The 16187-nt window shown below is 41.9% G+C and overlaps 1 protein-coding gene across 2 annotated transcripts in view; it reads right to left on the reverse strand.

Moving 5' to 3' along the window:
- MAPK14 (mitogen-activated protein kinase 14) overlaps positions 1-14797 on the reverse strand; it is an 83158-nt gene extending 68361 nt beyond the window's left edge. The window contains exon 1 of one of the 2 annotated variants that reach the window (XM_012461590.2): positions 14287-14797. In XM_012461590.2, the coding sequence (XP_012317013.1) occupies positions 14287-14402 (116 nt within the window). In that variant the 5' untranslated portion in view covers positions 14403-14797. The remainder of the gene's footprint in view (positions 1-14286) is intronic. The other variant, XM_012461589.2, reaches the window with a different exon arrangement.
- Positions 14798-16187: the final 1390 nt, after the last annotated feature.

Genomic DNA, 16187 nt, shown 5'->3' on the forward strand with positions numbered 1-16187 from the left:
TTCAGCCCAGATGTTCTTTCTCGTCTGGTGGGAAGAATCTAAGTACGTAAAGACGATGTTCTAGATCAGCTTTGGTCTATCCTGAAAGAAATTCACCAGTGCATTATTCCATACAGATAAAAGCCAGTTTCTCTAGTCTTCCTGGATGTGTCTAGACAGCAAGCACATTATTTGTTTGCAAGTTACAGTGGATCAATGTAATGGATTAAAATATGATCAACATAATTTGGTCATTGTGAACGTGCTAGCTGGGTCCGCTCTTCACCACACATTATGATACTCTAGATTTTCTTACGGTCAAGAGAAAGACATGCTCTTGGATGTCTGGACTAGGGAAACATGTATGAAAAACCATTTGGCCACTCCACATCCTTTCATTAGAGAATTGAAACCATCTATATTTGAAGACATTGCTAAAAGGTAAGAAGTTACTTCTGTCATTGTGTTAATTGTTTTCTGGTTGTTTTGTAGATCTTTTGTTTCCTTCTTCTTTTACTGTTTTCTTTATGGTTTGGTGAGTTTCTGTACTGATAAGCTTTGATTCCTGTCTTCATTTCATTGACATAGCTTATGTAATTTTTTCCCTTTGGTTACTCTGTAGCTTACAATTTAAAATGTATAGTTATGATAGACCATTTAAAGCTGATAAAAAGTTGTGATCACACATGAACATGCTATACTGCACATCCCATGCCAATGCACAAAATTTATACTTTTTGCCATGATTTACATTGTTCTGTATTGTGTATTTGTTAAGAATTCAGTGTAAATATAAAAGTAAAGGATGTTCGGCCGGGTGCAGTGGCTCATGCCTGTAATCCCAGCACTTTGGGAGGCCGAGGTGGGTGGATCACAAGGTCAAGAGATTGAGACCATCCTGGTCAACATGGTGAAACCCCGTCTCTACTAAAAATATAAAAAATTAGCTGGGCATGGTGGCGTGCGCCTGTAATCCCAGCTACTCAGGAGGCTGAGGCAGGAGAATTGCCTGAACCCAGGAGGCGGAGGTTGCGGTGAGCCGAGATTGCGCCATTGCACTCCAGCCTGGGTAACAAGAGCGAAACTCCATCTCAAAAAAAAATAAAAAATAAAAAATAAAGGATGTTCAACTTTCCAAAAAAAAAAATAGATTGCTCATTTCACAACAGATTATTTAAAGTGTAAAGCACTTAGAACACTAAACTAGGAATCAGATAATGATGCAAGCCAAACTTATCATGTCAAATAAGGGAACGACATAAGAAGTATATTGGTATAAGATGCCAATATCAACATTTCACTTCAACTTAATACTACGATCACCACTGAAAGAGGAAGACAGCTAATATTTTCACCAGCATCTGGTAGCCTGGAGAAGAAAACACAAATAGAAACTATTAAAAGGCCTAAGTTCAAGAAGGTTCGAGCCAGCTAAAGTCTTAAATAAAAGATTTAACAGGTGAGAAAAAAAGAAATAGCTATTGGAGATATTAAGAATAAAGCAATTATTTCTAGGAATCAAGTTATACTACTACAGGGATGAGAAAATACAAGAAAGATGAGTTCAATATACACTTACATAAGCCAGATACCTCTACTGTCACAGACAAAAGTAAGGGTATGATTAGGGTCACATAACTGTAGGTGAGAAGACTGTCACAGCCAGAGACATTACCCCAAGTGGAAGTATAGGGATGGGTTAAGGATCTAAAGGACTCTTTTTTTTTTTTTAATTGTACTTTAGGTTTTGGGGTACATGTGAAAAACATGCAAGATTGTTGCATAGGTGCATACGTGGCAGTGTGATTTGCTGCCTTCCTCCCCTTCACCTATATGTGGCATTTCTCCTCATGCTATCTCTCCCCAACTCCCCACCCCCCGCGAATCTAAAGGACTCTTACCCACACAGTCCCTTTTCCTTCCTAAAACATCCTCCCTGAGTCTTGGCAGATCAAAAGTTATTGTTTTGACTTCTTGTGAACACATGCTAATGTCATCATTTCTAGAGCTGAATAATCAGATGGAAAGGCTTGTCTGACACAGATTTCCAACATACACCTTTGCATAAAATTACCTTAGACATAAAAAGTGACCAGTATGTCAGTCTTAGTGCATTTTGTGTTGCTATAACAGAATATCACAGATTGGGTAATTTACAAAGAAAAGAAACTATTTCTCACAGTCCATGAGGCTGGGAAGTCCAATATCAAGGTGCAACATCTAGTGAGGGCCTTCTTGCTGTGTCATCCAATGGTGGAAGGCAAGAGGGTGAGAGAAGATGAGAGAGGGTGACAGAGAAAGAGCAAGAGGGGACTGAACTTGCTTTAATAACAAAGCCACTCTCATGATAACTAACCCATTTCCTTGATCATGACATCAATCCAGTCAGGAGGGCAGAGCCCTCATGACCTAATCACTTTTTATTAGGCCTCACTCCCCAACACTGTTGCATTGGGGATTAAATTTCTAACATATGAACTTTGGAGAATACATTCAAAACATAGCAGTCACTCAATTTGAGACACAGAAAAACCTAAAAAGATCTTAAGAGGAGAATCAGCAATGTAAGGTAGATTTCAAATGCCAACTTAAGCTGGAAGAATGCAGAAAATCTAGAGGACTTCCAAAGCCATCTTTGGAACATAAATATGTCCCCTCTGGACTAATACTTTTTTTTTTTTTCTTGAGACTGAGTCTTGCTCTATTGCCCAGGCAGGAGTGCAGTGGTGTGATCGCGGCTCACTGCAACACTGCAACCTCTGCTTCCCAGGTTCAAGTGATTCTTGTGCCTCAGTCTCCTGAGTAGCTGGGATTACAGGCGCATGCCAGCACGCCCAGCTAATTTTTGTAGACAGTGTTTCACCATGTTGGTCAAGCTGGTCTCAAACTCCTGACCTCAAGTGATCCACCCACCTCAGCCAGCCAAAGTGCTGGGATTACAGGTGTGAGCCACTGCACCCAGCCTGGACTGATATTTTCGAAAGCAGGGAACTTCTTTCTTTTTTAAATCTCTGTAAACAAAACACCTACTATAGTGTTCTAGAAATACTAAATTAATGAATTTATAAAAACAAAGAACACAACTGCTATGCTTTTTCTTCACATGCTCACATGTTGTGTAGTGTCTACATTTTAAGCCATAAGCTTGGAAATGCAATCAATACATACTTTTGAGTAGAATGACAATAAGGCACACATACTCACACACCTTCCTTCATAACACAGGTACAGTGATTTTACCACCAAGGCCTAAGAGAAGTAAGTTTTGAGGAAAATAAGGAATCTGTAACCACTCATACAAGTAACAGGAGCCAACATGTTCAGGGTCTAATGTTACTCAGACAGCAGGTCTAGACAAAATAAACATTTGTTCTATTACCTTTTTGTTATGTTGCCATGGGAATCTATGTTTGCAGGAAAACTTATTTTCTGCAACCTGATGATAGAGCAGTAATAAAGGGAGAGATCTGATGAAAAAAGGAGTGGGGCTTACATCTGTAAAGGCAGGAAGGACAATAAATAATACAGGTTTTTACAGGGTCACATGTCTGTAGCATCTTTCAATCTATACAATGTATTCAAGTTTAACAGAGAAATCCTTGGGACCTCAAAGCCAAGACATTAATGACAGATAACAATGGTCCAACCTCTACTAAAAGTATTGTAATAGGGAAAAGGTGGAGAAATGTAAAGCAGAAAAGGGGTCAAATAAAAAAAGGGCCAAATAAGATCATAAATGTTTAACTGTTGAAAGAAGGTAAAAATGACTTTTAAAACATGATCCAAAAGTAAGAAAAACCCTAGAAGCCAAAGAAGTTAAAAAACACTCAATCTGCCAGCAAACTAATCTTCCATTTTCAGTTAAACTCAAGAGCTAATCTCCGTTCCCTTCCTTTTGGCAACAAAATCCTAAAAAAGTAAAGTAAGCCCATGTTATTTAAAGAGCTGGACTGGAATATCCTATATTTCTAGGGCCCAACAAAAATACCAGCTCTGGCACTCTGGGACTGCTGGAATGAGAGTTGTGAGGATGGGTCAGGGCTCTGCACCAATTCTTACACAGTAGTGGTTTAGGATAGAATGGGTAAGCAACAGAAATGAGAGAATTGGGACCCCAGAGCGCCGTGATCTGTTAAAACATGATTTAAGTCACTTCCTTCCTCTGGTCATAACCCTCCAAGGCTTCCCCTTTCACTCAAAGGAAAAGTCACAGTCTTTATAAAGGCAAATACATGATACCTGCACAACTGCAGCACCCCCTGCACACACACTTTTCTACCTACATTTGGCCCCTGGTTCATTTAGTATTAGCTATACTGGTCTCTTAGCTATTTCCTGGAGCACCAGGCCCTTGCCTCTGGGCTTTTGCACTTGTAAAGCCTCAACCTAGAATGTTCTTACAACCTCACCCAGGTCCAAATAGTGTCACCTTCTTCAGGTTTTTGCTCAATTGTTATTTATCAATGATGCTTACCCTGTTCATCTTGCTTAAAAGTCCAACAGCCATCCTAGCACTCACTCTCTTTCCCTTGCTGCATTTTCTCCACAGCACTTATCTGACATACTATAATTCCCCCACACCCCCGGAAATGGAGTTTCACTCTTGTTGCCCAGGCTGGAGTGCAATGGCATGATCTCGGCTCACTGCAACCTCCACCTCCTGGGCTCAAGCGATTCTCCTGCCTCAGCCTCCCAAGTACCTGGGATTACAGGCACCCACCACCACACCAGCTAATTTTTTGTATTTTTAGTAGAGACAGGGTTTCATCATGTTGGCCAGGCTGGTCTCGAACTCCTGACCTCAGGTGATCCACCTGCCTCGGCCTCTCAAAGTGCTGGGATTACAGGCATGAGCCACCATGCCCGGCCATACTATAAATTTTACTTATTTTTTATCTACTTCTACTGCCATCCCCATTAGAATATAGCTTCCTTTTTTTCTTTTTGGAGACAGGGTCTCACTCTGTCACCCAGGCTGGAGTACAGTGGCAGGATCACAGTTCACTGCAACCTCAACCTCCCAGGCTCAAGCAATCCTCCCACTTCAGCCACCCAACTAGCTGGGACCACAACAGTGTGCCACCAAGCTTGCATATTTTTTTGAATTTTTTTAGTAGAGGAGTCCCCCCATCTTGCCCAGGCTGCTGGTTTCTAACTACTGGACTCAAGCAATCCTCCTGCCTTGGTCTCCCAAAGTGATTAACAGCATGAGCCACTGCACCTGACCAGAATATAGCTTTTTTAAGGCAGAAATTTTTATCTCTTTTGTTCATCTTTCATCTCCAGCACTTAGAGTAAACTATACATGGTAGGCACTCAAGGTATAATGAGTCCTGTCCTCAAGGAGACTACCATGAACCTATATTCTTCCCCTTTCTCTCTACAATCTTGTACCCTATAACACTCCTTTTAACTGTGAAACACAAAGTTCAGAAAATGGCACTAAAATATATCCATTTACCCAAGGCCAAAACTTAGAAATCCTAGACTCCTCACTCTCCTATACCTCTTTCCCTCCCACATTCAGCCTTGGAGCCAAGCATGCCCAAAACCCAGGATCCATCTGTCAAGTGCAGAATTTACAAACCACCACTTCTTCTTCCCTAGAATAAATTATTAAAAGTATTGAACATTGCACTGGAAAACTGGTTAATTTTATAAATCGTTAACACATACATACAGGTGTACCTCGGAGATACTGTGAGTTCAATTCCAGACCACCACAACAAAGTGAATATCACAAAAAAAGAGAGTGACTGAACTTTTTGGTTTCTCAGTGCATATAAAAGTTATATTTTCACGATACTGTAGTCTGTTAAGTATGCAATAGCAATATGTCATACACACACACACACACATATATGCACGCCTTAATTTAAAAATACTTTATTGGCTGGGCATGGTGGCTCATGCCTATAATCCTAGCACTTTGGGAGGGCGAGGCAGGAGGATCGCTTGAGGTCAGGAGTTGGAGACTAGCCTGGTCAACCTGGTGAAACCCCATCTCTATTAAAAATACAAAAATTAGCCAGGCATGGTGGTGCACGCCTGTACTCCCACCTACTCGGGAGGTTGAGGAGGGAGAATCGCTTGAACCTGGGAGGCAGAGGGTGCCAAGATCACGCCATTGCACTCCAGCCTGGGCAATAGAGCGAGAGTCTGCCTCAAAAAAATAAATACTTTATTGCTAAAAAATGCTGAAGGTCACCTGAGCCTTCAGCAAGTCATTATCTTCTTGCTGGTGGAGGGTCTTGTGTCAATGCTGATGGCTGCTGACTGATCAGGGTGGTAGTTGTTGAAGGTTGAGTGACTGTGGCAATTTCTAAAAATACGATAACAGTGAAGTTTGCTGCACTGATTTACTCTTTCTTTCGTGACAGATTTCTCTGTAGCCTGCAATGGTGTTTGACAGCATTTTGCCCACAGTAGAACTACTTTCAAAATGAGAGTCAATCCTCTCAAACCCTGCTGCTGCTTTATCAACTAAGTTTATGTAATATTCTAAATCCTTTGTTGTCATTTCAACAATGTTCATAAGCATTTTCACAAAGGGAAGATGCCATCTCAAGAAACTACTTTGTTCATCCCTGAGAAGCAATTTCTCATCTATTAAAGTTTTTTGTTTGTTTGTTTGTTTGTTTTTTTGAGATGTAGTCTCACTTTATCGCCCAGGCTAGAGTGCAGTGGCACAATCTCGGTTGTCACTTGTTTGCCAGTGGCTCACTGTAACCTCCACCTCCCCAGTTCAAGCAATTATCTTGCCTCAGCCTCTCGAATAGCTGGGACTACAGGTGCAAGCCACAACATTCGGCTAATTTTTGTATTTTTTGTAAAGGCGGGGTTTCACCATGTTGGCCAGGCTGGTCTCAAACTCCTGACCTCGGATGATCAGCCTCCCAAAGTGCTGGAATTACAGATGTTAGCCACTGCATCCTCCACTTTGCATTATCGAGTTATGCTAGGGAGACAGATTCTTTCCCTAAACCTATGAACCACCCTCCGTTGGCTTCAAAATTATCTTTTGCAGCTTTCTCACCTGTCTTAAACTTCATAAAATTAAAGAAAGTTAAGGTGTTGCTCTAGATTAGGCTTTGGCTTAAGGGCATGTTATGGTTGGTCTGATCTTTTATCCAGACCACTAAAACTTTCTCCATCTCAGCAACAAGGCTGTTTTGCTTTCTAATCATTCATTTGTTTACTGAACTAGAACTTTTAATTTCCTTCAAAAACTTTTCCTTTGCATTCACAAATTGGCTGTTTGGTACAAGAAGCCTAGCTTTCAGCTTATCATGCCTTCCTCACTAAGCTTAATCATTTCTAGCTTTTGATTTAAAGTAAGAGACATGCACCATTCCTTTCACTTGAACACTTAGAAACCACTGTAGTGTTGTTAATTGGCCTAATTTCAATATTGTTGTGTCTCAGGGAATAGGGAGGCCTTAGGAGATGGAGAGAGGGAACAGGTGGTTGGTAGAGCAGTCAGAACAAACACGTTTACCAATTAAGTCTGCCTATGGGCATGGTTCCAGACACCTCAAAACAATTACAACAGTAACATCAAAGATCAGTGATCTCAGATCCCCATAACATATAATAATAAGAAAGTTTGAAATATTGTGAGAATTACCAAAATGTGACACAGAGACACAAAAGTGAGCACCTGCCGTTGGAAAAATGGTGCCAATAGACTTGCTCACCACAGGTTGTCACAAACCTTCAATTTGAAAAAAAAAAAAGGCAATTATCTGTGAAGCACAATAAAATGAGTTGTGCCTGTACTTAATTTATGGGAGCACTGTGAAAGACAAACTACTCCTAATACTGAAAGTTTCTTTTACAAAAAACATTTCCAAGTTTAAAGAGGTTTTTGGTTATTTTCCTGATGAAACAGGTGCATGACTTCCATAGCAAGATGAAGAAATTCCTAGGTTCCATGAGAAGAAATCACTAGGTTCCAAGTCAGGGGAGCCCACTTTATAATGAGGCTTTTCTGAGCACTGCAGTAATTATACCTCTTAGATAAGAACAAATCAGTTTTACACCAAATTTTACTGCAAAAAGCAAAATCTAATATATTTTCAAAGGGCTGGAGAGGTAGTTATTTCTGTTTATGTCCTATACTTATATAACACAAACATGTACAGACAGTCCCAACTGTACATAAATGTACACTAAAGAATTATAATCCAATAGGATTCATAAATTCAGGAATTAACTATGTGTACTGCCTAATAATTCCTTCAGCAAAAAATTTTAATCTGGGCAATGAGTACATTTTTGGTTTATCAATTCTGAGGAAGAGACATGACTTTAATGGGTTAAGTCATTACCCCTCACATAAGCTGGGCAATGATACTGGTGAGATTGCTTTCCTATACTCACAGCTCTATTCCGAGTGACTCAGCAACCCCTTTTTCACAAGAGGAGGCAAACTGCATAGAAGGTGCCACCACACGACCTCAGCAGCCCATATCTATAGAAAAGGAAAATACTAAAGTTTTGAAACCCAAGAACCAAAACCAAAGTAGCACTGACAAGTATGCCATTCCTTTAAGGAATGAGTCCAGCTCCCCATCTGTAAAATGGGGTTAATAAATACCAGCCTCCATGGAGCTAGTGAGAACTGATTAATAATGCTTTGAATGAAAATACTTTATAAACTGCAAAATCCTATAAAAATGTCAGTGAATTCGAAAGTGAGGGTGATCTACCCCAGTGAGTTCTTCCATCTTTGCATTCTAGGCCCGAGGGGCTCAGCAGTATCTGCACTCTTACCTATTAAAGGCAAAGTCAACATAGATCATCTCCAAAACTGGGCTAGAGGGAAATCAAAAGCAGAGTACTCCTCAGTATCAAGAAATTAAACTGGCAGAACTGAAAACCTGGAGATCCAAGATAAGAAGCTTATTTTAAATAAGAACCAGTGGAGGCTGGGTGTGGTGGCTCACGCCTGTAATCCCAACACTTTGGGAGGCCAAGGTGGGCGGATCACGAGGTCAGAAGTTCGAGATCAGCCTGACCAAAGTGGTGAAACCCCATTTCTACTAAAAATACAAAAATGAGCCAGGTGTGGTGATGCATGCCTGTAATCCCAGCTACTCAGGAGGCTGAGGCAGGAGAATCGCTTGAACCCCGGAGACGGAGGTTGCAGTGAGCCACCAAGATCACACCACTGTACTCCACCCAGACTGGACGACAGAGCAAGACTCTGTCTCAAAAAAAAAAAAAAAGAACTAGTGGAAAACTGTTAGTGGAAAAATGAGATTTGATAAATAAAAGAAAATGTCTTTATAGCCAACTTTGAATGAACTCTTTCTTAAAACAATCTTTATACATCAATAATACAAATGTTTGCCATCAATTATGTTTAAATACTTCTTATTGACTGACACTGGTAACATACAGGCAACTACCTTACTTTTTGGTTACAAAGAAAAGAATGGAAAGCTCAGCATGGATCCACTATCACTACTAGAAAAGTAAAGGGCACATCCTTCTCACTGATCAGGAGTCAAGAAAGTCACCATCATACACTTAATAATAATGCAATTTCATGTATTTGTGCCCTCGGTCATTCTAAAAAAAAAAAAAAAGATTTAAAATGGTGAATGGCCATTAATAGTTAAAAAAAATGCTCGCTTCACTTATTTTTATTACACTAGAATAATATTGTTCCACAAAGCACTTAGGAAGTTGGATTTGATTTCTTAGTAAATTTTGCTATCCTTTTACTAAAGGTTTTATTATATACTTTCTACACAGATAAATATAAAGTGCACAGCACAATGCTAGAACATAGTAAGCAAACCATAAAATGTAGTTATTAAATCCACTAGGCTATAAGCTCTGGGAGAGAATGGATTGTCTTGTTTCTGTCTTGTTTAGCACTCTGTTTCCAGAACCTAGCCTGCTACCTGACCCATAGTTGGTATTCAATAAACACTGTTGAATAAACAGTTGAATATGATCCAAGAGTAATTCTCAACTCTCATCTCCTATTTTATGGTTACCAGTGCCCCACCTCCTCTCTGATCAACAGCAAGGTCCTGGAAAAACCATACCCCAGAGGAAAGGCACTTAAGTTCCTGTTTGTATTTCCTGAAACTCACCACAAAGATTCTCCCCTTCTGTCCCAAAACCCCAAAATCAATGCTTTGTAACAACGTATTCTTAAACAATTTTGCTTCATTTCCCCTCACAGACAATGCACAAAGTTCCTTAAAACTGCAAGACCTAGTCTAGTTCCCTTTACCCTTTAAAGAAAAGGCGTATTTGCAAAACCCTATTTTGATTCACAGCTGGTTATCACACAGGCTGCTACTTGTTTTTTTTACAATACTTAGTATAAATTAAAATAATATAGGCTTAAAATAATTTGTAAATGTTACACATCAAAGTATACCACACTTTAGAGCAATAAAATTAGGAAGCTGACAAATATTTCAATGACTATTTTATTCATTGAAATATTCTATTCATTTATTTTCATTCTTGAAAATAAAATTCAGGGGCTGGGTGTGGTGGCTCACTCCTATAATCCCAGCACTTTTGGAAGCCAAGGTGGAAGGACTGCTTGAGGCCAGAAATTTGAGAGCAGCCTGGGCAACACAGTGAGACTCTGTCTCTACAAAATGAATAAATAAATATTAATAAAATAAAATTCAGAGATTTTTTTTTTTGGAAGTAGAGTTCAGGTCCAGTTCAAGAAGTCACACAAAAAATTCTGTGCCATTACTTTATAGTTATAACTCCTATCTGACCTAAAACAGTAGTATCACCAACATGATTGCCTAATCTTTCTTATCAGACTTGAGTCCAAATTCCCTAAATTATTTGGATTCTAATGGACTGTTATTCCCTAAAATCAAATCTGCTCTCAAAAAATGAAGATGGAGGTCCAGACACCGTGGCTCACCCCTTATCTCAGCACTTTGGGAGGCCAAGGCAGGCAGATCACCTGAGGTCAGGAGTTCAAGACCAGCCTGGCCAACATGGTGAAACCCTGTCTCTACTAAAAATACAAAAATCAGCCCGGCATGGTGTTGCACACCTGTAATTTCAGCTACTTGGGAGCCTGAGGCAGGAGAATCACTTGAACCCAGGAGGCAGAGATTACAGTAAGCAGAGATGGTACCATTGCACTTCAACCTAGGCAACAGAGTGAGACTCCATCTCAAAAAAAAAAAAAAGAGTAACATAGGCTCTAAAGTAGATTCTAAAAGAAGTTCCAAAAAATGTTTTCTGCCACACCTAAAAAGGTACTCACAGAAAGAACAACTTCAGGCCATGCACGGTGGCTCAGGCCTGTAATCCCAGCACTTTGGGAGGCCAAGGAGGGCACATTACTTGAGGTCAGGAGTTTGAGGTCGGCCTGGCCAACATGGAGAACCCTAGCTCTACTAAAAATACAAAAATTAGCTGGGTATGGTGGCAGGCACCTGTAATCCCAGCTACTCAGGAGGCTGAGGCAGGAGAATCACTTGAACCCAGGAGGCAGAAGTTTTAGTGAGCCGAGATAGTGCCACTGTACTCAAGCCTGGGCAACAGCGTGAGATTTCTTCTCAAAAAAAAAAAAAAAAAAGAAAGGACACTTCAAATAACTACTCTGAATCTCTGAATAAAATAACATTTACTTGTAAATCTAAATTCTGGTATTTCATTCCAACATTAGTTATATTGGTTTATTATCAATTGTCATATAATTTCAGTTGTATTTTCCTTCACCAATATGCTGTAGGTTACATCTTAAATCCCATTAGTAGAAATACTACTAAAGAAACAAGCAAATGAAAAAACTCTGCCTCCCTGGAAAGACACACAAGACATTTAACAGTGCTTGTCTTTAAGAAAGAAAGTAGCCAGGCGCGGTGGCTCACGCCTGTAATCCCAGCACTTTGGGAGGCCAAGGCGGGTGGATCACGAGGTCAAGAGATCAAGCCCATCCTGACCAACATGGTGAAACCCCCGTCTCTACTAAAAATACAAAACTTAGCTGGGGGTGGTGGCATGCGCCTGCAGTCCTAGCTACTCGGGAGGCTGAGGCAGGAGAATTGCTTGAACCCGGGAGGTGGAGGTTGCAGTGAACCGAGATCGCGCCACCGCACTCCAGCCTGGCGGCAGAGGGAGATTCAGTCTCAAAATAAAAAAAAAAGAGAGAGTAGAGTGGCTGGAGAACAAAAAGGAAAGGAGACTTTTCACTGAATATCTTTTTAAAGCTTTCAAATTTTATACAATGTCAATGTACTACCTATTTTTTAAAATCTGTTCAATAAAAGTACTTTTAAGTGTCAGATACTGCTGGCTTCTATACCACAGAAAAGTATACCACTAAAGAAATGTGAAGTTAATTTTAATGATACTTCACTGTAAATCTGGATCTCCTGTTCCAGTTCGGAGCTAGTCACCAACAGTAGTGAACTCTTGCAAGCAATTCAATTGAAGTTTACCCAAACCCTCTATAGCTGACTTATTCTGCTATATCACTCCATTAAAATTTAAATAGCATTGAAAACAAAAACGCGATACTACAGAAATGAATGTGTCAATTCAAGAAAGAAAAAATGGAAGAATATTAATGAGCCATAAAATATTAAAGAAGCAATGATCCAAATACATCTTTGAAAATTAGCAAATCAAGTAGATATATACATATATAATATGTATACACTGCATGTAAAATGCTGTAAATCAACTACACACACACACACACACACACACACACACTCTCTCTCTCTCTCTCTCTCTCTCTCTCTCTGAATGTAAAATGTTGCAAATTCCTTTAAAATGTAAACTGCCATACTGTAAAAATGGGAGAAAGATGTCAAGCACGGTGCATTCTACAACATAACTCAAGCAGCTTGAACTAGAAAATGCAACATGATCTGTTGCTGGACACAATTGCACAATCTCAATTACCCAGAAGATTCTACCAAACAGGAAATTCATGATGTGACTTCAGGAAACACAGCAATCATATTTAAAGATTAACACATCCAAAAGCCTGGAATTTGTTCCAAAACAAAAAACGATTTTACAGGCCCCTTTTCAAATCTTGCATACAACACGAATTACTAAAACACAGAAAAAGCTAACAGTTAAATCTGATATTTAGTTTCAGATCCGTAGCTTTCAAATTATACAAAATCTAAAATACAGGTTATAAAACCTTGGAAGTTAGAGGGCAGTTAGTGAAATATTTCAGGTCTGGAAATTATATGATATCGACTTAATTTAAAACACACTCATAGTGTAAATTAAAGCTAAAAAGTATTTCTTTCCTTCCTTTTCTATGTGGTTCCGTATCTTTACGAAAACCATCGTGTACCTCAAGCCATAAATGCAGATAATTCCCTGCAAACTCTCTGAGGGACTTTTAAACCACAGTATTCGCAGGAATTATCTCAAAAAGAAATTTACAATACCTCCCAGCACTGTTAATAACTTTTTGATCTTGAGGGCACCTTACAGATCTGAATCTTTCTTGCTCCAAATGAGAAAATTGTTTTGTCGAACAATACTTAAATGAGCAGTGGTATGTGACTAATCAGTGTGGCTGCCAGTTTCTCAAGCTACAGTATTCTTGCAAGCATTACCACCGCCGCCCCTCCACGGAAAGGAAATACGCTTTCAACTGAATCGGAAACACACCACTCAAGCTGGCACAGTGCTCACTGAGATAAAGTCGGTATTTTAAGCTCTATGGATCGGTACTAACTCAAGTGCGAATTCAAAAAGAACGCTTCTCAAGATGGGATTTCGACAGAGGTTTGCAAAAAAAGAGGAAAAAAAAAAAAGCCCGGAGAGAGCTCCCTTTCTGGCCAGTTTTGTTCCGATGACCGCAGTCTTAGGGTTGGGCTCTGCCCTTCTGCTTCTCCCGGGAGCTCCCCGAGCTTGTCTGCTCAGAGGACAGGCTCCGACGCCCCAGCGTGGGCGCATCGCGGGAGAGGGTCCTTCTGCTCCAGGTCGGTAGGGAGTTCCCCAAGGAAGCAGCCCTTCCCCCTGCGCCTGCCGCCGAACAGCAACCCTCCGAGAGGGGAAGGCGCAGGGTGCTAGCCACCGAGCTCCAGCACCACCACCTACCTCTCGCAGCGGACCTGAGTGCTGCACACGGTGGACCGCAGACCCGCGAGTGCAGGGCGAGGGGTGCAGGAGGTGCAGAACAGGCAGGGCTCGAAGGGGCAGCAATGCCCTCCCCCGAGGAAAATTCCTGCCACTTGACGCAACGCTGAGCCGTGGGGCAGGCCTGGCCCTCGGGCGCGAGGGGCCACCCTGACCACAGCAGCCCCAGCCAGGCCCGGCGACACTCACCACACAGAGCCATAGGCGCCGGAGCCCACTGGAGACAGGTTCTGGTAACGCTCGGGCACCTCCCAGATTGTCTTGTTCAGCTCCTGCCGGTAGAACGTGGGCCTCTCCTGAGACATTTTCCAGCGGCAGCCGCCAGGCAAGAAGGTGGCCCTGTGGGGCCCCCGCCTGCACCCGCACCCTCTCCCTGGCCCTTGCTGCCCGCCCAACCGGGCGGGGACCTAGCGCTGGTCGCCCGCGCAGGTGCGGCTGCCGCGACCCCGCAGACTCCCGCGCGCGCGGCTGCTGTCAGCCGCAGCGGCTGGATGCGCCTCTGCGACTGGGGCAAGCCCTGCTAAGGGCAGGGACGCGCTCTGGCGCTCAAGGCTGCGCCCGCTGCGATCTCCCTGCACCTTCGCCCCGACAAGGCCGACTCCGGGCTGCGTCGCAGGACTTCTGCTCCAGCTGCGCCCGCTGAGGATCCAGTGGTCCCGGTTCCAGAGCCAGCAAACGGGAGCCTCCCGGTACTCTCGCGAGAACAGCTCCTGGGACTCTCCGCGAACCGAGATTTTACCCAATATGGAACCCCTCCGCGGGCGGGGCTTCGTGAGAGGAGACGCTGGGAGGAGCAGTTCTCGCGAGAAGAGAGCAACAACTATAGACCAGAGGCAGAAATTCCCAGGGACTGTCTCCTTAAGGGCGCGAAGGCGGACTAGGGAAGAAAGAGATAAGCGGGCAGCACACGCCGCGCGCGCCTCACCGTGGCCGGCGGGGCAAATACCTGGCTCTGTGGTGGGAAACGAGAGGGACAAATAGCATGTCGGGGAAAGAGCCAAAAGATCTTTAACTGAGAGTAGTTACCAGCAGCTGAGCACCTGCTCAATGGAACCCCCAAATTCCAAAAAACACTTGCATAAAAAAGAGACAAGTTCCGGCCAGAAGGCTGTTGCATTCCCATCTGTTCAAGGACATGGGGTTACTCTTCAAGATGCTTGATGAAATCTGCCCCAAAGACAAATGTCAACCCTGCATCAAAGCGGAGGCTCTCCATTCAAACTCTCCTAGTAGTTCTTAAACTTACACGCAGAAAAATCACTCTTGGAGTTTAAGATGCAAGTTCCCAGGACTCACAGGGAATCTAATTGGGTAGGTCAGAGGACGGCATCAAGAGCATGTATTTTTATAATACATCTTAGGTGGTTCTGATTCAGGAAAGTCTCTGATATCTCCCTTTGAGAAGCATTAAAAAAAACCGCTACACTGAAGACTTGAAACTGACTCCTATCCTGAAGAGCCATCAGTGAAGAGGATTTTAAGCATTTAACTTAGGCCTCTTGGAGTAAGAAGAATAGTGCAGAAGTCTCATCGAATTTAGGCAAGTCAATTAACCTTTCCTGAACCCTTAGCTCCAGCTTCTGCAAAAGAATTTCTGCCCTGCATTCCCGACGAACAGAGTCATGTGTAAAAACTAAACAAGATAAATGTGAATGGGCAAGGCATTATAACCTCATGCCTACATCCATTATCAACCTACGCCTATGCTAAAGCTTGTTACAATGAGCAGAAGAATCAGATCCTGTCTCATTCTGTTAGTTTCTTGTATTAGAAATAACTGGGTCCAAGCCAGGACATTTCTCATCATTTCCCGTGATTATTCTATTTTGTGTCATACACACCTTGGAGGGCTCAGACTTTGCCTATCTTGTCCCAACATCTAGCACAGTGTCTAGAACATAAAACATGTCCCATATGTATTTGTTGAAAAATTATGAACAATGACCATGATTTCAATTTAAGAGGTGGTACAGGATCCTCAGTCCTCCTCAAGGAAAGCAACATAAAACCAAAAATCAGAGTCATGGGTGATTCATGGAAAGCTGTTTTGGATCCAATGTAGCTTAGCTGGAATTCTCTTATCTATAAAA

This window comes from Aotus nancymaae, unplaced genomic scaffold (genome assembly GCF_030222135.1).
Source record: "Aotus nancymaae isolate 86718 unplaced genomic scaffold, 86718_ANA_hifiasm-v0.15.2.pri h1tg000040l, whole genome shotgun sequence".
NCBI classification, from domain to species: Eukaryota; Metazoa; Chordata; class Mammalia; order Primates; family Aotidae; genus Aotus; species Aotus nancymaae.